The sequence below is a fragment of the Falco biarmicus genome, chromosome 1, assembly GCF_023638135.1.
Source record: "Falco biarmicus isolate bFalBia1 chromosome 1, bFalBia1.pri, whole genome shotgun sequence".
Lineage (NCBI taxonomy): Eukaryota > Metazoa > Chordata > Aves > Falconiformes > Falconidae > Falco > Falco biarmicus.
In genome coordinates, this window is record NC_079288.1 from 12,833,227 (window position 1) to 12,853,212 (window position 19,986).

Here is a 19,986-nt window from a genome sequence, read left to right on the forward strand (position 1 = left end):
CTGGCCCAGCTGCAGCACATTAACCCTTTCTCATCCCACACAATCCTGGTGATGAATGGCCCTTTGCTAAGCAACAGGGACCTTTTCCTTGGGCAGCTGTGGGTGGAAGCGGGGGGCACTGTGGGCTGTGTCCTCCCCCTGCGCAGCCGGGGGCTGAAGTGGCAAAGCCTTGATGCCTGGGCAGGGGACCACGTGGGACAGGGACCTGCCCTAATGCTGCTTTTCTTTGGTGGCATTTATCTCTGTTTATTCCCCCAGGTAGACTAGTGGAAGGGAAGATACATTCCCAGTCCTGCACTGGGACCAGAGCCCTCTCTGTGCTGGGGCAGCCTAGATGGCACAGAGGCGCATGGGTGGGACAGGGAGGGGACAGAAGTCACAGTGAGCACCAAGGCTGGGCCAGCTGGCAAAAGCGGGAGAGCTGCTGGTGTGCTCCTTGGAGAGCAATTCCATGTCGGTGGTGCTCCCTGGGGCACTGGTGCCCAGCCAGGCGCTGGCACTGGGCTGGCGCAGGGGCATCCTTTAGTCAGGAGAGCTGGAAGACTTAATTACCAGCCAGCAGCAGGGTGACTGCAGGCAGAAAGCGCCCTACGGCTCCAGGGCCCAGGGTCCAAGGTGGCAACTTGGTTTGGCACATGGTGCTTGGCTCTGGTCTGCTGTGACTGAGCAGAAATGAAGGTGGTCTCATGGCCATGCCCTGGGGGCTGTCGGCATCTCATGCCACATACCCAAGGCTTGGGTCTGTATCAGCTTTTTTCCCTCACTGTGCTGCATTGCTGCATCACCTTGGATTCATCCACATTGCTCTCGGCCTCAGCATTCTTATGTATTTATTTATGCAGAATTTATTTATGGCTTGTTCATTTATGCAAAAGCCAAGTGGCAGTGGGGACTGTCCCTTTCTGGTGGCCTGACAGAGCTGGCAGGGTCACCCAGCCCCAGCTCCCTGCAGTGTGGATCCTGTGCTGTTATCGAGGTGGCTCCTGATAAGAGCAGAGCTGGGATTTCCCCACAGGGGGGTCCTGGACCTTGTCAAAGTGGCACCCGGAGGAGCTCACCAGACCTCCTGGCAGTGGTGGGCTTGCAGACCACAGGTCTGAATTTTCCCCACACCCCACTGCTCTGCTTCCACACCCCTCTGTTATCACTCCAAGGCTGATAGAGGGGTGCCGTCATCTCCCAGATATCACCCCAGGAGCAGATGGGGACCAAGCGGGATTCACTCACAGTGCTGGGAGCTGCAGGGAAGCGACGTGTTTCACTCCCACCATCCTTCTCCCGCTATCCTCCTGACCTTTCCCCATCAAAATACAAAGCACTATTATTCGTAGAAAAGCACCTCCATCAGAGGAGACAGCTGGCGCTGCAAGCAGCTTGCTGGGGATGGGTTGCTATTAATTAAGCTGCAGGAGACAGCCCGGCAGCTTGGCAGCTTGAATGGAGTTTTCCTTCTTTTCAAGGTTAGGGTGCCCTAAATTCTTTCTTCTTTACCTCCAGTGGGAATTTATAGGTTTAAAAGGGGAAGCACACAAAGGACGGAGAAAGGCCCTTTATGCGCAGCTTGTGCAGAGGCATATCCATTGCACTGCTGGCGATGAAACGTGTGTGTGCAGAAGGTCTGTGGGCACCCTTAGGATGCCTCAGCACCCACTTTGCAGCTTGGTTTGTACCAGGTGGATGCTGTGACCCCCAGGGATGTTGCTGCCTGGGCAGCGCTGGAGCACCCCCTTGCCACTGCCTGGGCATCTCCCCATCTAAAGAGGAGATTTCGCTTTGGGGCAAAACAGAGTTTAAATTACTTGAGCAAGTTTGCTTGAGCTGTGGGGTGACCCAGGTGGCTGAATTTTTCACTCCATACTGTTCCCTCTTGCAAAGGTGAATTTTCACCAAATTCATCCCCTGACCCTGCTGCTGGGTCCGCTTTGAGCCTGTTGCTGGTGATGAGAGAAACAGAGGCAGCAGTGGAGGAGCACTGGACCCCTGCGAGGTGCCCCCCGGCATGCGAGACCTGCAAGGGTCTGGCTGCCCCCTCGCTTCTCTGCAGGGCAGGATGTGGGGGTTTGGTGGAGCAGGGCTCTGGGGTGCTGGTGGGGTGACGTACAGAGGATTTTGCTTTACCCTTTTGAGGGCAGTTTGTCCTTTGTGACTCCTCTGGCAGGGCCAAGCTATGCCATCTGCAGAGCCGTCCTGGTGACTCTTGAGCCGCAGCATTTCGGTGCCAAGGCAGACCAGTCCCTGCTGAGAAAAACCTGTGCTCAGAGCTGCGGTGCAGGGGGAGCTGCCTGGGAGATGCTGAGTCTGTCTAAACCGGTATGTCAGTGGGCAAACTGGTGTCCCCTGCAAGGGGGAAGGGTGTTGGGAGGAGTGTTTTTTCCCTTGCCTTTTCCAAATATTGTGACCCCTGAATGGCTTCCTAGAAAAGCCTATTCCCTTCTGGAAAATGATGGATTGCTCAAGCACGGCGAGGAGGCTCCTGCCTTCCCTGCTCAAGTGAGCAGATGCCACAGGTCCCCTGCAGAAGAAATGTGCCAGAGGAAGGGCGACTGCTGCAGGGGCGCTGCTGGGATGTGACACTGGGAGCTGAGGCATGGCCTCCCTGGGGAGTGGGATGTGATGCTGGGAAGCGAGGCACAGCCTCCCTGGAGAGCAGGAGACTTGCGCCAAGGACAGTCACGGTGCCAGCTGCGTGCGCTGGCTGACAGCAGCGTGTGAAATAATTCCTTCCTTCCTTCCCTCCTGGAGATGGGAGTGGGCTCAAGGTGTCCAGCTGGAGGAGCCCCTTGTTTTCAGTGCACTGGGAGCGGGAACAGTCCTGGTGCGATATGTAACGTGGGTTCAACAAAATGGCCATGGTTTGATGATGCTGGCAGGTTTGGCTGCTGCTCCTGGCCAGGGCATGGAGGGGCTGGTGGTGGTTGCTTGCTGTGCTGGCTCAGGACATCCCTGCTCTGCATGATGGACCTTGCAGGGCCCCAAGATGCTGCTGTGGTACCTGCTGTTCCACTGCTGTCTCTGTCTAGAGAAATTTAAGCCACCAAGTAACTCCCTTTTCTGAAGGAACTGGTGTGATGCCTGCAGGGATGTCTCTCTGACATGGGCTGCTCAGAGAAGCTGCGCAATGCCAAAAGCCAGGTACCTTGAAAGAAAACAAACAGCAGCATGTGTAGACTTGGGAGTCCAGTACAGCCAGAAGGGAGGAAATATTTTTGTTCTGTAGGTCTTACCATTACAGATCTGTAGAGTCACCCTGCACATTCAGGAGGGACCATGGTGGCTACCAGCCAGAGCCCTTCCCGGATGGTAACAGGCTCTTAGAAAAGTGTTGGCATTGGTTGTAGGTGTTGCTGGTAATGGGGGATCCTTTCTGCTCCTGCTAGAAGTGATGGTGTCTCTTTTAGTGTTTAAAAAAATTACATTGTTGGTCTTGTGGTCTGTAAGTCCACGTCCTTTTCTCAGTCATGCTGCCTGCCACTGAGCATGCTGATGCTTTACCAAGGTCTCTGGATGTGCCTTTCATTCTGCTATTGATCTGAGATTACAAATATAGCTGGTAGGATTTTCAGCTATCCATCGAAGTCATTGAAGACTTGCAGGTGGTCAGCATTGCTGCACTATTGAAACAAAATTATTTACTAAGCTCTAACGGTGCATTTTTAACTGGGGATCGATGTGGTGCAGTACAAATTGGAAACGTCCTTTCAGCATTCCTACAAGAGATGTCCTGCTCACGCTCCCTGTGCTCAAGGGATTTGAAATGAAGCGTTGGGCAGCCTGGGGTGAAGTGTGTTGGTCACAGGCTGGTTAGTGCTGGTGCAGCTGCCTTGGTTTGCAGACCTCGGCTGTTGCGGGATGCTGGGGGCTGTGGCTGGAGCAAGCGCTGCCCGGCACAGGGCACTGCTGCTGGGACGGAGCAGGGCTGGCGTGGCCAGGGCACAGCCCCGCTGTGGGGTGGCTGCCTGGTGCAAGGCAAGGGACGGTGGATGGGTTTTCCCCCAGAACTCAGGAACTGTGGAAACCGTTGCTGGTTATCTGCTCCTCTCAACACTCCCTGAGCATCCGTGCGGGAACACCTTTCCCACTGAGCCCTCCCAGTACGGCTGGGACATGGGGACCTGCTTGCACCTGCAGAGGTGTCAGGTGAAGTAGTACCCACAGGACTGCATAAGGTGGGCAGGAACCTTCCTTGTTATTTCAGATTAGTTGCAAGACAAAGAACTGGATCTGCAGTTAGTTCAAATCCCTCTGTACGACTTACAACAGCCAGAGGACTTGGCTAGAATTTATTATTTTTTTTTTTTAAGAGAAGAACAATGACTTGGTCGTTTTAAAACTCTGAGTAGGGGATTTGGATCCAGTTCTTGGCTCTGTTGTAAGTTTTCTGTGTGACCCTGGGCGAGTCACTTAATCTTTCTCCTGTCCACCTGCACCGCAGGGGCAAGCAAGGGTGCTTCCTTCCCTGTGGTGCTCCCGCCTGTTTGCGGAGCGAGCTCTCACAGCCAGAAATGAGCAGTGGGAGAACAAGCACGGTGGTACCCTGCCTCTCCTTGCAGGACTAGAGAGATGCTCCTGTCGTAACAAATTCCAGAGGTGGCTGTTAGTCATTCTGCGACTGCTGCCTCTGCGCAAACAGCCCCAAAAGCCACCGAGAGCCTCCACGAGGGCCAGCACAGTTCCCAGAGCCCGCTGTAACTCACTTGCTTTGAGGCCAGGAATGTCGCTTGATAGTCCTTCTGAGCTGCTGGCTCCCGCACCTTGGGTTGTTTCTGGGAAGGATGAGATAGGAGTTGAAACAAAATATTTTCTATGAATTAACCTGAAAAACAATTTGTAGGTGGTGTGAGCTCCCACTCTGCTCCAGATGTCTTTGCAGAGCTTCAGTGATCAAGGGGGAAAATTTTCTATAGTTTTTATTTTTCCCCTCCCTCACAGGCAAGACTAAAACATGTCTGTGTTTTCAATGTGAAAAAAATAACACAGAGGAGCAAGGCATGTGCTCATATGGCCAAACACCCTCTGTTCGCTCCTCCACTGCCAGTGCTGGTTTGGGCGAGTGAACCCTGTGCTGGATGCTCAGCACCTGCACAACATTACAGATGTGGTTAGTTTAACAGCAGGGACATGAAGGATGGATTGCATCTGCAAAGCCCAGGTGCACCTGAGATCCTCCCCCCACCCCCCCCCTGCTTATTCCCTCTGCCAGCACAGCACCTGAGCGAGCAGGGTAGAGCTTTGCAGAGCCCAGCTGAGCTGCTTTCCAGCTCTGCTCCTGCCTTTTCCCAGCTACCGCAAGGCTGGAGTGACTTGCAAACAGACCCCACTGCTACTTGGGCAAGCCCAGTTTGGCGTCTAACGTTGGATTTGCCTGGTGATTAGGGAGATTAAACCACTAATGCCCATTGATAGGGGTTAAAGCTTGCTTAAGTTATAAAAAGTGGTGTAATCCAGCAGAGAGCGATGCACAACTGCAGCATAAACAGATTGAGGGTGGGTTTCCTCCCTGGGTGCTGGGGTGGAGTTTTTTCAGATACAGGTATTTGTGGCACTTGCTGAAGTTGGGGGACGTGAGTCTCACGCCCCTGAGCACCCATTGTTTCCCGGGCAGCCCACGCCAGCCTTGCCAGGCATCATGAGGAAGGGCTGCTGCAGCCCGGCTTGTAGTGGCTGCCCAGGGTGGAGGAAGAGCTACTGGTGGTCTGCAAGGGGAGAAGGAAGGTGACAGCCAGGGGAGAGCTGCTAGCACCGTTGGTAGGGTTTGCTCTGGTGCAGGAGCTTGGCAGTGGCCGGTGATGCTGGTGCTGGTGATGCTGATGCTGGGCCAAAAAGGATGGACAAGTGGTAGCCCCTGGCTCATGGGCTGTGCATGGGAAATGGAGTCCTTTGGGTACTGACTGCTGCAAATCCATCTTAACCCTTTCGTTGCCTGCAGGCCGGTCTCTGGGAATGCAAATCTTTTGAGAGCTGCAGTTCATTGGGTCGGTAAAAGTAGTATGTCAGAACCACGGGTCCAAAAGAGGCAGGCTGGCTTTGCATTGTGGCTCTGAAGGGAGGGAGACCCCCTTCTGCTCCGGCCCTGCAGCCAGGGCAGTGCAGGCGATGCTGGGGTCTGCTGCCCAGGGCTGTCCCCCACCCAACAACACCCTGGGGGGATCGACCCACCGAGAACTAGCCGGGAGCTCAGGCTGTGGGGGGCGCAGCCCACCTGCCCAGCCTTGTGCACATCACATCACCTCTGCGGCCGGGGCCCTTCTTTCTGCCGCAGGCGTGGTGGTGACGGTGGTGAAGCTCTGGTGATCAAGATGTAAAACAGGAAGGGCTTCTGGAGACAGATAATATCTTTATTCAGCTTAATCGACATGATTTTAAAAAGCAGCCAGGCTGCTGGTTGTAGGCTGCTATCTCATCCCTGGGGGATGCGCGGTGTGGCCCGGGGGTCTTCGAACAGCTGCAGAGCAAAGGGAGCCCAGGGCCCGCGGCCCGCCGGGACCACGGGAGTTTCCGTCTCGGCTGGCAGTATTTCGGGATGCTCGGGAGCAAGGGGCAGGATTCGGCCCAGAGCCGGGGGGCTGCACCGCGTGCGCCCCAGCCGCCCTTTTTCCCCCCAGGGAAGACCCCGGCACGGACCCCCTGCACCCCCAGCCCCTCCCCTGACCGCTGCGACCCCCCCCCCGGGGCCGGGCCGGGCTGGGGGCGGCTGGAAACCGCCCTGGGGCAAAGCGAACTTCCCGCGAAGAGGCTCCATCCCCCCGAGCCGGGCTGGAGGGGGGGAGGGCAGTGGGGGAGGAGGAGGAGGAAGGGCGATGGGGGAGGAGGCGGAGGGCAGCGCGGGAGGAGGCGGGGAGCTGCCGGCTGCCGGAGCTGCCGCCGCCGCGGGTAAGTCGCCGGTGCCCGGGGGGGGGGGGGGGGAGACGGGGGGGGGCATGGTCTTTGGGGGTGAATTATTCGGCGGGGAGGGGGCTGAGAGCGCGCGGCGGGGGGGGTCCCGGCGGTTCCCACGGAGAGGCACGGGGACCCGGGCACGGCGGGGGGGTGGCGGGGCAGGGGTGCCCGCGGGGGGGCTCGTCCCGCAGCCCCCGCCCAGCCGCTCGCCCCTGCGCCCTGTCAGAGGGGCCGTTGTTCGGCGGCCGCCGGGCCGCGCTGCCGGCATTGTCCGGGGATGAATAGCGGCTGTGTCGGGGGGGCACATCCTCGGGGGGGAGGGGGGGACGAAGACTCCTCCTGGAGGGGGCACCTCCTGCGGGGGCCACCCCCTGCGGGGCATCTCTAGGGGGGGGGCACCTCCTGCGGGGGCCCGCCGCGCTGCTGCCCCCCACGAACGAGCTCTCGGGGTGCAGTTGCCCCTCCTAATAAAAAAAAAAAAAAGGAACAGAATAAAACTCCCTACCCTCAAAAAACAAAACAAGGAAGAGAAAAAAAAAAAAGAAAAACATTTTAAAAAATTTAAAAAGAGCTCAACTAAAAAGCCCAGGTTGTAGGTCCCTCCTTGGGCAGCGGTTGCTCGCCCCTCGGGGTGCTGGCGGCCCCGGTGCCCTGGCTGTGCTTTGCTTTTTCGTGTTTTTGCAGTAGTGGGTGGCTGCCAGGCGCGGGAGGCCGGCCCTGCGCGGGGGCTCCGGGCACCCATGGCCGGGCTGGGTGCTGGGTGCCCCGGCAGTGCCCGTGCCCGGCGTGCGGTGGGGTGCGGGGTACGTTCCTCCTGCCACGCTTTTTGGGCGAGCCGAGTGCGCCGAGTGCTGCCGGCCTCTTTGTTTGCAAAGCACAAGGCTCTGCCGAGGAGCAGCGACAGCAGTGAGAGGTGCTTTCTCCTGCCCAGGCGCTGGGAAGGGTCTCCGTGTCCCTCCTGTGCTGAACGCCATCACCCAGGGCGGGCAGGGGTTGGGAGGGGGTCCCCTCCCCAGATCCACCAGGGAATCAGCTTTGAGGGGGTCTGCGGGCACCCCGAGCCTGCCTGCGGGGAGCAAGGGCAGTGCTGACCGCCACTGCTCGGCTGCGTGGGGCCGGTTGATGGAGCAGCTTTTGGTGGTGTTGCTGTGCTGGGGGGTTCCCCTGCGGCTGGGGGTCCCCAGCGAGGCAGGGCTGCTCCAGGTCCAGGGGAAGCTGCTCACACAGGGAGACCGCTGGGGCTGGAGGCCTCTGCGTGCTTCAGGCTTGGTTTGCAAGATGGGAGCAGGCAAGACTTGGGGTTTTTTGTAATGATCGTCTCCTTCCTTTTAAACTTCCCTGGGCAAACAGGAGGAGGACAGCATAACAACTCCTTGCAGGTCTCTGTAAGTGGTTTAGAGCTGCTGCCTCACGTGGTTGTAGAAATGAGGATGTGGGTCTGCCGGGGCGAGGGCTGGCACGTGCTTGAGCCAGGGAAGGGCGGTGGTCGGCCTCACGCGGACCTGGGGCATGCCGAGGTGGCATGGGGGCTTGCACCGAGCTCACCGGCAGCACCACAAGCACTTGAAGTTGTGTCCAGGCAGAGCCGGCACAGCGCTTTGACCTCTGGGATGAGCTGGCTGCATCCCAGCCCAGAAACCCCACAACTGGAGCCTGTGGCAGCTAGGGGGTTAAGCCGGGAAGGAAAGCAGTGATGAGATGGGGAGCCCTGGAGCATCCTCTCTTGGAAATGTAAGAGTTAGCAAGGGGTGAGCTGCAGAAGAGGACTTGTCTGGAGTGGGGAGGGGGGGGGGGGGAAGCTCGCAGTGACCTGAAGTGAGCAAGCACAGAAGTGCATGTGGTGCACAGGGACGACGCGACCTGCGCAGCTGTGCACGGTGCGTGCCCCTCGCTGCGTGCTGTGGCCCTACCTGCTAGCCCACCAAAGTGCTCACTCCAGGGCAGGAATTGCTGCCTCCTTTTTCGAATTTGGAAATGGATTTATGCCCCGGCATGAGTAAAAGGCTTCAAGCCTGGAGCATCTTACGTGGAGGCAGCTGGCCACCTCTCTGACAGCTCTTGGGTGGATTTGATCTAACCAAGTGTAGTTCAGCAACCTCTGCTGTTTCTGGGTCGTGTCTGTTGGCACCTGGGTGGAAATGCAAGCCGAGAAGGGAACATAACCAGTTAGTAGGTGGGCCTGGGCTGGCAGCCAGCCTGAAACCGTAGCCTGGTGCCCAGGGATGCGAGGGACAGGCTCCAGCTCAGGTCTGGCTGTGCCAGCCGGGCACAGATGATTGCAATTGAAACAGAAATGTCCCTTAGTTACAGTTTGGTGCTGCAGGGTCTGTGATGGTGGCTTTGCGCACCAGGCTGAGCCCTCCTCTGGGGTGCTGGCTGCCCCTTGGTTTTGGATGGAGCCATGCCTTGTGTTCCCTGGTACCCATGCATCCCGGTGGGACCAGCACAGACCTGCTGTATTCAGTGCCAGAGGATCCCACAGTGGCTCTGACTGAGTAGGCGAAGAAGGCAGCCGTGCCTGGGCCATGCGGGATTTGCATCCAGCCCTGGCTTTGCTGCCTCCCTCCCTCCTGACTCCTGTCCCCTTGGAAGGGAAAGCTGTGGCTTTGCCACCTCCTCCGCGGGCTGGATCTATTTCCATAGCTCGTGGTCACTGGCTCTCTGTGCCAAGGGGATAGGGCTGCGTGTGCTGCAGTCCTGCTGGCCGGCTGTAGTTAACTAGGAGCTATAAATTTACTCTTTAGTTCTAAAAACGTCTCTATTACACCCTACAGGCACAATTTTGTAAGATTGCTGCTCCCAAAAATTGAAAGGTTAGTTGGTCTGCACTGCTCCCTCAAAAACATCTGTGGATGCTCAGCTGCCTGGAAAATGGTTGTGTTTCCATGCCCCGCTGTACCACTGTTCACTGCTGTGAATCTTCTCTCTGTGTTCACGTGAACCCATCCAACAAATCTGGAAGCCCACAGTGTTTCCAGTCTCTGCTGTGTGCGGGGAAGGGGACTTAAGCCCACCACAGCATCCTGGTCTTCTGGGTGCTTGTAGCTCTGCAGAATCAGCTGCGGAGTCACCAAAAGGTGGCAAATACTTGCCTGCATCCAAGGGTTGTTTCTTTGCTTTACCCAGCAAGCGTTAGCATCTCTCCATTGATGGTTTGTGTGTCTGTATAGTGCAAATGGTTTGAATCTGGTGGCAGGTGGCTGCGAGGATGCGGCATGGCAGAGGTGCAGCCTCCTGGCCTCTCTCTGGTGGCTCCATTCAGCTGCTGAGCACCAGGTCCATGACCAGCCCCACTCCAGGGTCAGCCCTGCCCTCCTGGATGACCAGCATCCCGCTCCCCGTGCATCGCTGGAGCAGAGTAAAGAGCTGCTGGGTCTAGCCAGGAACTGGGGTACATGAGATGTTCCCAGTTCAGCCTCTTCAATGGTTATTTAACCTTTGTATATCTGCAGTGGGAATGCTGGTCTCCTACAGATCCCTTCCCCAAATCCTCGATGAGGACGGCCAGCCCCCGAGTTTGGGTGAGCCTACAGCCTGCATTTGCATCCCCTGCCAGCAGCCAACCTGGGCTATTGCAGCCACGTGGCATCAGTGCAGCATTTCTAAGCCCTCGGTTTGCTGGCAGCCCCTCGCCAGCAGCGTTTCACAAAGCCCGTCCTATGGCCGCCCGTGCACGGCAGGGTCCAGCTGGCTGGTGGAGTGGGGGGCTCCCCTCCCCCGCGGGGTGCCTTTCATCTGCTGCTTCGCAGATGTTGGGTTTGGCTCATGTCTGACGTGCATCAATTACAGTGCAACAGCCCAGAGTCTTTGGCAAAATCATCTTTGGAGCAGCTGTCCTGAGTCAGCCTCGCGCCCGGACTGGAGCCGTGGGTCTGTTCCCGCTCCATGCAGCGCTGCCCTGATGGTCTCAACATCTCCCGTGCCCGCATGGAGAGGGTTTCCCTGGCAGAGGAGGTCTAAATATGGCACAAGCACGTGTTGCCGCGTGCTTCATGTTTACCCAGGAAAAGGCCAGCCGGAGGGAGCTGCAGACTACTCTGTGCAGCCTGTGCGATTCCCCAGCCTCCCTCCCTGTGGGAGGGACAAGCAGCTGCATTACGGTGGCACTGGTGAAGCAATAGTGTGTGAGGTCTGATCCTGCTCTTGCCAGGGACTTGGTGGCAGTCAGGAATTCCTGACAGCATTGGGTGTTTGTTAATCCATCCCTCCGTGCAGGGCTCTGGAAGGGTTGGCTCGGCGGCGCTGGCACCGAGAGCGCCACAGTTTTGGCACCATCCCCACGGAGAGCACTACGGGTCAGACAAGTACAGGATCTACTTGCGGCGTGTCCTGGGCAGCCAGTGCTTCTGCTCCAATTTATTTCTAGGATTGCTCTATTTTAGACAAGTGTCTGCTGGGAGTGCTCCCTGCTACCCAGCACAGCATCCGTGTGTGCCTGTGCCATGGAGTGGTCCTGTGGCTCAGCCACATCCTGCCTCTGCTGGCACAAACGCCTTGGAGCCAAGTGGGGTGCCAGAGTCTTTGCTAAGAAAGGACCAGCTCAGTGCTGGGAAGCTAAAAAGAAAAGTGCAGGTCTGGGTGGCAGCATTTCCCTTGGGGGACTGCTGGTGCTGCCAGGCCGTTTGTGTCTTTGCATCCCTGCTGTCCTGCAGACGCTCCTAGTTGCAATATATTAATTTTTTTTATTTTTTCCCAAACAGGAGCCAGGTGCTAGAAGAAAATGTCCTTTAAATCACTTTTTCCGCACAGGCGAGCCGAAGCAAGCGTGGGCCACGCTGCTGGCTGTGCTGCTGGAGCGCATCCCCGGTGGCAGCGCGCCTGCGTGTGCTCGGTGGTGACAAACAGCCGCCTGCCATCGCCCCACGCTTCCTGTGGCTTTTGTCTTGCTGGGGGCTGGGGAGTCCCAAGCCCTTCTCACACTGACAGCAATATGGCGAGGCAGCACGTAGCATCTGCTCCCTGCGCTGGGGACAGGTTTCCCTGCACGTCCCCCTGCCTGGGGAGGGGTCAGCCCCTTCTGTGCTGCTGGCTGCTTGTTAGGGCAGCTCGATGGATACGCAGCAGCCAGGAGGTGCTGGAGATGCTCCTGGCCTTTAGTGCAAGCGAAGGGTGGCTTTCTGCTCCATTTGCTTGATTTCTTAATTTCTCTGCGTGTGCAGCTGGACCTTGTCTGCACCAATTTCCCAGGCTGCCGTCCTGTCCCATGGGACCAGGCGCTTCAGGCTCGCCCCATGTGTGCAAGCGGCGCCTGCAGGAGTTAAAAACCGGGCGCTGCTGCTGGTGGTAGCATACTTTCCACACGATTTAGTCTTCTCCCCCCCCCCCCACCCCACCCCCCAGTGGTATGTAGGGATTTTTTTTTTCACTTTTGGCCTTGCCATTTTGGAACAGGGCTAATTTGGGATCTGTGGTGAGACCCTGGGGATGCCGGGCTGGTTGGCTTTGCTAGGGGCAGCGTGGCAGTGTGTTGCCAGCTGTGCAATGTCCTGGATCCGTGTGTGCCTGGGGGGGAGCGTGTGGCTGCCGTCTGTGTCAGCTACGGTGTGTTCGCTCTCCACCAGCTCTGTGAGTAATGCTGCTCGGTACAGCCTGGGATTGAGGGTTGGAAAAAAGTGTTCAAAGTGACCCAACAGTCTTTGGGATCAGTTCTGGGTTTGCTTTTTATTATTTTTCTGTATGTTTTTTCTGCTCAGCCTGTATTTGAGCATGTGGGGGTGTGCTGTGCTTATACGAAATGAGCACTCCCGCCTTGCAGACCCCGGAGGTTCTGGTCTGATGATGCTCCCATGGCTCCTGCCTGTCACTGGAGGAGAAGGGATGATGGGCTTGTGTTTGGAGGAGACCCTTGGGACCAGCCATGTTCCTACAGACAAATCCCTTGGGAGGGAGGGAGGGAGGGAAAGCCAGGCAGCACCTCATCAAAGGCTAGAAATAACAGTGGGGTGAGGAGATAAGCCGAGAGCCACATTGCTGTTTTGAAGGAATGAGGATGAGGACTTTGCAATAAGTCCTCTGCAAATAATGATGTTTTTATTAATAATAATAAATAGAAAAACATAACAAATAAGTGTTGCCAAAAGCTTAGCAAAAATAAAACACTTGCTTAGGCTGGTGGTCACAGGGACTCGGGCATTGATCGGCAGCAGCCTGGGGTGGGGGAGGGCTCTCAGAAGTGTGTTTTCCTAAAGCCTCCCTCCCCGTGCCTGCATCAGAGGAGCTTGCTGTGTGCGGCTGGTACCTCCAGGAGCCGGCAAGGGCCATGTTGACCCTGTGCATGCTCTGCCTTCAGGGTATTTGCTGTATCCGCTGTGGGTGATGCAGAGCAGCTGGGGCTGGGTGGGAGCAGACTGCATCGCCTGGTGAGCGCAGCAGGGGCGGTTTGTCCTTCCCGGCGGCAGATGCTCCTGCCTGGTGCCTGCGGAGTGGATGGTGCACACTGGAGCCAGCTTGCAGGGGTGATGAGTGCCCTGTCTCTGCAGGAGGCCGAAGGGTTTGGGTTCCTCGGGTGGGTATTGGCAGAATTGGAGCAGGATCACGAAAGCTTTATGGCTGCGTGGGTGTTTGGTGCAACCTGTTTTGCTGCAGATGTGTTGGGTTTGGGGTTTTCTGCAAGCGAGGGCAAACAGCCTCTGTGCTGCATCAGCTGGAGCTCGAGCGGGGCACATGTCAGTAGATGCTGAGGATGTCTCTGTCTGCAAAGCCATCCAGTTCCCCGAAACGTGGCTGCGAGACATTCATGCCAGCAGTCTGTGTAGCACTGTAATTACAGCAGTGCGAAGGAGTGGGCAGGCTGTGCAGGTCTGCAAGTCTTTAACGGCAGTGCCTGGGCACAGGGTTGTGTTGCTAAAAGCCTTCGTCACTCACTAAATAAACTCCCAGACTTGGGCTGAGGACTTTGTTGGTGCTGAGTCTCGCTCTGCAGCGGCAGAGCCGCTGCTCACGGGACCTGGTGTGCCTAGTCCCCCCACAGCAGCATCCCTTTGCTGCGGCAGGCTTCGTGATGTGGGCAGGGATCAAGGCAAATCCAGTAAGTTAAGAAGGGGAATACCAAACTTAATGTAATTACAGGTGAAGGAAGATCCCCTTCTTAGCCTCCCCATGCCATGAGCCCGCACGTGGGCTTTATTCTCACTTTGGATGCAACAGGCAGCTCCTTTCATTCCCTGCCAGGAGCAGCATCCCAGTGTGCTTGGTACTGCCTGCCACCCCTGACCACCCTCTCTTTGCCTTTGCAGGTCCAGAGGCAGTTCCCAGCCACGCACCCGGCATGACGGACGCTCCACGGGATGCCGGCCCCAAGCAGACGGTGCCGACGCGGCCGGAGAAGCCGGCTGCGGACTTCGGCTACGTGGGGATAGACGCCATCCTGGAGCAGATGAGACGGAAAGCCATGAAGCAGGGGTTTGAGTTCAACATCATGGTCGTGGGTGAGTTCTCCCCTCGCTCCAGCTGTCCGTAACGTGCTTAGCGAGTTGTTTTTATTCTTCTGTGGCAATGTTTGTCCTCTCTGGAGTTTCCTTGGGAGCAGCAGCTCGGGCTTGGTGTTGGGGTCTCTGCCTTAGGAGTCAGCAAACCCTGCTCCCGAGGAGCTGGCTTGAATTCAGCTGTCGTTAAAGCTGTTGATGTGACATGGCCCGTGGTCCTGCGCATCTTCCACGTCTTGGGCTGCATTACCCTTAGGCACGTCCCGGAGGACAACACAGCAAGGGGTGTCGGGACTCACCGAAGCCTTTCAGGGACCTCCCTTGCCTGCTCACCTGGGAGCCCTGCGCTGGTCTGAGCAGTCGGGGGGCATGTTAGGGCTCAAGGGTAGACCAGAGCCCTTATCTTGCTAGTATTTCCAGCAATTTGGGTGAAATCCCTGCTTGCGAGTTCTCTTGTATTGTGCTGTGCAGCTCAGGCAACCATGCTACAAGTACCAGGGAAGAAATGCGGTGTGCGATTTATTGGTGGGGCTGAAGCCCAGCAAGAGGGGTTGGCATAGCTGGGTTCTTTGGCTTGAGTGGTGTCTGCTACTGGTGGCTCCTCTGGGGACCCGCAGTGTGGCACAGGGGGGAATGAGGGTGTCCCAGAGGGTGTCCATGTGCAGGGAGGGAGGGCTGGAAGGTTGTGTGTCCGAACCCTGCTGCCCACAAGCTCATGTTCAGTAGCTCGCTGAGGCCGAGGGCTGGGTGGGATGAAGGAGCTCTATTTCAGCTGGAGGCACTGGCTGCATTGCTGCTGCTCTGGCTGCATTGCTGGGGGGGGGGTCTGCACTCCTGCAGCCCCTGGGCTCCCGGTGCCAGGGACTGCACCGGCTCCTCGCCAGCAAAATGCTGAGTATACTGGAGAGCTGGAAGGCACTACGGGACGTTGTGTGAGAGGGGAAAATAAATAAGCCTTTTCTGCTTTTTTGCAGTTATGTGTGTGTGTGTGGCCGGGTCCCGTGGAGCCCTTCATGGGGGGGCTGGGCAGGCGGCAGGGTGCTCTGCCTGAGTCTCACAGGGCAGGTGGAAGGGGCTGAGACCAGCAAAGCCCAGGCCATGGTCTGTGGCGTGATGCTGGGGCCTCAGCACCGTGCCTCCTGCGAGGAGCTGCCTAGGGCTGCAGGCTTGTGCAGGGGTGCCTGCGGGGTAGGAGCCCCTGCAGCCTGGGGGGGCTGCCTGGCGTTATGGGAGGACATGATCCAGACTTTGCTAATTCTATAAAAGATACCAGTGTGCTGTAACTTCCCAGTGAGCCCTGCTGATGCTCTGCCTTTCCCATTTTGATATTTTCATACACAATTTGATCTGTGGGGAGGGCTTTCCAGGCTGAGAGATTGCTGCAGACCCAGCCACTGCTGAACCAGTTCTTGCAACGTTTTTTAACAAACCCAGCTCTTTGCTGCCAGTGGAGCAGCTCTCCTGGGGCAGAGGGATTGCAGCACTGATGCTGAGAGTCCGCAAGCGAGATTGCATGAGCCGAGCCCCTGTTTCCCTGCCAGAAGAGCCACTCATCCTTCTGTAAGCAGGCTGTGCTGCGGCAGTGCCTTGGCTTTCTGCTTTGCAGATGTAGAGGGATGTTCAGGAAAGGGCCCGGCTTTGCCTTGGCAGCGATGTGTGTGGTATGAGAGCCTGTGCTGCAGCGCGGCTGGAAAACATTGTTCTTCCCTTGGCAGGCTCTGGGCTGACTGTTTACAGGCTGGGGAATTCGTGGCAGCATAAACAAGTCGAGCCCTGGCCCTCCCAGAAACGCCGGGAAGGATGCAGAATGCGGGAGGGATGCAGAATGCGGGAGGGATGCGGGATGCGGGAGGAGCAGCATCTCGCAGGGTGCCCGCAGGGAGGGGGGTGCTCTGCTGAGGCTGGGGGGCAGCAGCCAGCCCTCATCCTGCTGCGCTTCTCTAGGGGATGGTTGGGCTTCCAGGGATTAGTTTAGCTCCATTATTCCCATCCAGTCTTAAGCAGCAAGTCCTTGCATTGAAATCGTTGTAATCCCTGTTTTACAGGCAGGAGATGAGGGAAAAGAGGAGGGAGGCGACTTCTCCTGTGCAGGAGGTGGGAATGGAGCACGGCTGCCGGTGGGGGGGTCACCCTACCTGCACTGTGTCCTTGTGCTGGGGCTTCCTGGAAATCCTCTGCCTTGCATACCAGCGTCCCTGTTGGAAAGGTTTTCACCAGCCTAACTGAAGCTCTGAGAGGGGGCTTCAGCCTGAGGTCAGCTTATCTGCCAGTGCTCTGAGGCTGTGGAGATGACAAAAAAGGGCTAAGCTTAAAAAAAAAAAAAAACAAAATCCAAAGGACATCTTTTGTGTTCAGCTTTTGGTGCAGAGCTGGGAGGAGGGCAGGGCTGGCCGGGTGCTGCGGGCTCAGCCGTGCTTCCCCTGCCAGGTTTCAGCTCGGGCAGCACGCTGGGCTGCCGGTGGGGCAGGTGGCAGCGGGTCTGCCCTGCGCTCAGCCGCTGGGGCCGTTGGGTCCCCGGGGTGCATCTGCATCCATCGCTCGGCGAGGCCAGCCTGCAGCGCGGTTCAGAGGGGGACTTTGCACCCGTGACTGCCTTTCTGGTCCCTTTCCAGGCAGAGCAGCTCCAGTGGCTTGGACAGGCATGAACACAGAGACCAACTGCCAGGAGGTCTAGCGATGTGTCACCCCACTATCCCCCTCTCCCCACATGCTCCGTGACGAGCAGCGCAGTGAGAGCTTTGCTTTGGCTCTCTGCTCCCAGCTCCAGACCTGTCTGTGCTTGGCCCCCTGTGTTTTCAGGCAGCAGAGGACCGGGAGCAGATGACCCCAGCCTGGTCCGTGTGGTCCTTGTACAACCCAGCTGTGACAGTGGCTGGCAAACGGCGTTTTCCTGCACTGGATTGCAGTGTGCCATCAGGAGCGTTGCAAACTCAGCTCTAAACTGCTGTTTGCTCAGGGAGTGGGCTGGCCAGGAGGTGCTACCCGGTGCTGCTGTGCTTGGCACGGGTGCCTTTGGCAGCCTGGATGAGTCAGGGCTCTGGAGGACGTAGGTGAAACCCTTGCTGAGTCTGTGCTTAGGGATACTCTGTGGTGCTAGGGACGTGCTGACGGCAGTGCTACGGTGGCTGGCTTCAACGTAGCTTGGCAGAACGGGGCTGAAGGGACTCCCGTGGTGTGTGCAGGAGTCCTGCAGGGGCCACAACGTCAGCTCTGAAGCCAAGCATCTGCTGCCTGGGTTTTGAGGAGTTTCTTCTTTTCTTTGTTTGGGAAAATTGTTCTCTGAGCTTGTGGGACAACTGGTCTGGAGAGTCGAGAGTTGCTCGTGTCCTTTCCACACAGATCAGCCTCAGCTCTGGGATATAAAGCATAAAAATGCTTTCTCTAAAAGCTGGTTTTTCTGAAGTAGTGGAATCTGATGTGCTTCCTGGGGTGTTGTTTGTGGGACTCAGAGGAGCTCCTGGCCTAGACCTGTTTAAAAGGGTCTGTGCAGCCAGCTGGTCCGATTGCAAAAGCGAGTCCAGCAGGGAAGCAGTGGATGCTGCAGGGCTGAGTTTTGGCAGACTGTTGCTGCTGTTAATCCTGTCCAGCTAAGGGCTTGCCAAGCTGCCTTCAAAGTCTTTCCTGTGGAGCTGGACAGGGGAGGCTGCAGGGGGTTAAAGGCACAGATGTGTTGGGATGCTCCTTCCTGGGGTTCCCTGGTCGCTGTGCCCTTCTTCAGGGCTGCTGAGTGTCACCGCAGCCCTTAAAACATCCCCAGCAGTGTCTGCCTGTTCTTGGGGTTGCTGTGATTTTGGCTGGATGCAAAGAACCCCCTCTTCACCTGCTCGCTCCCAGCAGGCCGGCTGCTTTGGAGCACGGGAAGGTGCTCGCTGCCCGCAGCATCCTCCCGCCCGGGGTGGACTCAGGCTCCTTGAGCAGGGGGGGCTTCAGGGGAGCAGCTGCCCCTCTTAGCCCTGTCCTGCAGATCCGGTGCAGGCTGGGTCTGTCAGCATCCCCATCTCCTGGCCCCTGAAAAAACAGGCCGGAAACGAGCAAGTGCTGACTGTGGCTTATCCCACTCTTTTCCAGGTCAGAGCGGCTTGGGGAAATCCACGTTAATCAACACCCTCTTCAAATCCAAAATCAGCCGGAAATCTGTACAGCCGACTTCTGAAGAGCGGATCCCCAAGACCATTGAAATCAAATCCATCACTCATGGTGAGGCTGTGCAGATCCCACCTGGTGCTTTGGCTTTTGGTCTTGCTCTGCCTTGTGTCTTGGGGGCTCACAGGGATTGTGGACTTCCACTAAACCTCCTTTTTCAACTCTCTGAAAGGGCTTTTACCCTCCAGAGGTGCTTGCGGGGCTGAGAAAACATCTATTTTTTTATTTATCCACCAGCATTGTCTTAATTGTGATGGAACAAGTGAGGTGGCTGTAGAGGGGTGGCACTTCACTGGTGCTGCATCCCTTTGTAGGGCTGATTGTGCCTGTTAGAAGCTGTGAAGGTGCGTTTCTCCCCTGGGAGCCAGCTCCAGCCCTCCAGCTGATTTTGGGAGGGTGGGCTTGGCCAGAGGACCCATCAATGCTTGCCTTACGTCCTGGCTTTTGTCTCCGTTTCAGAGATAGAAGAGAAAGGGGTTCGCATGAAGCTGACAGTCATTGACACCCCGGGCTTCGGAGACCACATCAACAACGAGAACTGGTGAGCTGGCTGTGCTGATGTGGGGACTGGTGCAGAGGGAAGGTGCCTGAGCCCCGGGGCATCCTGACCTGGAGCTGGTGCCGAGGGCCATAGCCTGGTCCTGTGCCACCCACACTCTGTGGCGGGCAGAGGAGAGGGCTGTTGTGGGTGGCAGCACAGTGCCATGCTCCCCGGGGCTGATCCTGGACCCTGTGAGAGCCCACAAACATCCTGCTGTTCCAGGCATGAGACAACCTTTGTTTGCGGCTGGGAGCAGCTGTGCTGGCGTGGCTGGTCCCCGACCTCGCTCATGTGGCTCTGAAGGCTGAACCCTGCCAGGAGTCCCTGGGACAGTGCCTGGTTGTGCGGGATGGCCCCTGGGCCAGGGCAAGCACTGGCCGATGGCAGGTGCCTTCTCCTCACCATAAGCTGGGATGGGCTTGTGGATTTGATGCTGCTCTTGCTCCTGTGCCATGACACCCTGCAAAGGAGCCAAAGGATGCTCCCGGCCCTGCCCCACTCAGCAGCTGGGTCCAGGAGGAGAGAAGGGAGGACGTTTTAGGCACTTGCTTGTCTAAACCAGCCAGTAAATCCCCGCCTGCTGTGATGTGCGGGGGTTGCCAAGCAGTGAGCATCTGGCGTTTGTGATTTCCCTGCTGCCCACAGTTGCTGTATGAATGGGAGATGACAGGAACTCGTGTGAGTGTGTTTTGGTTTTGTTTGTTTGTTTTACGGGATTCTGTAGGATGCGGAGCATCCCCGGCTTGGCAGGCTCTGCTTCACACAGTCAGGCCAGGAGGGAGGTTCAGGATGGTCCAGATCCCTCACACAAACCCATCATCCTGCATTCCTCTCTCTGCAGCTGGCAGCCCATCATGAAGTTCATCAATGACCAGTACGAGAAGTACCTGCAGGAGGAGATCAACATTAACCGGAAGAAGCGGATCCCCGACACACGGGTGCACTGCTGTATATACTTCATCCCAGCCACCGGCCACTCGTACGTACCCTGCTGTCCTCGCT

The 19,986-nt window shown here is 57.3% G+C and overlaps 1 protein-coding gene across 6 annotated transcripts in view; it reads left to right on the forward strand.

The window, feature by feature from the left end:
• Positions 1–19,986, forward strand: part of SEPTIN9 (septin 9) — a 144,318-nt gene that overhangs the window by 109,546 nt on the left and 14,786 nt on the right. For 5 of the 6 annotated variants that reach the window (XM_056360986.1, XM_056361004.1, XM_056360995.1 and 2 more), the window contains 4 exons: positions 14,112–14,303; positions 18,369–18,497; positions 18,903–18,984; positions 19,826–19,963. In XM_056360986.1, the coding sequence (XP_056216961.1) occupies positions 14,112–14,303; positions 18,369–18,497; positions 18,903–18,984; positions 19,826–19,963 (541 nt within the window). Of the gene's footprint in view, positions 1–6,786; positions 6,871–14,111; positions 14,304–18,368; positions 18,498–18,902; positions 18,985–19,825; positions 19,964–19,986 lie in introns of those variants that run through there. The other variant, XM_056361014.1, reaches the window with a different exon arrangement.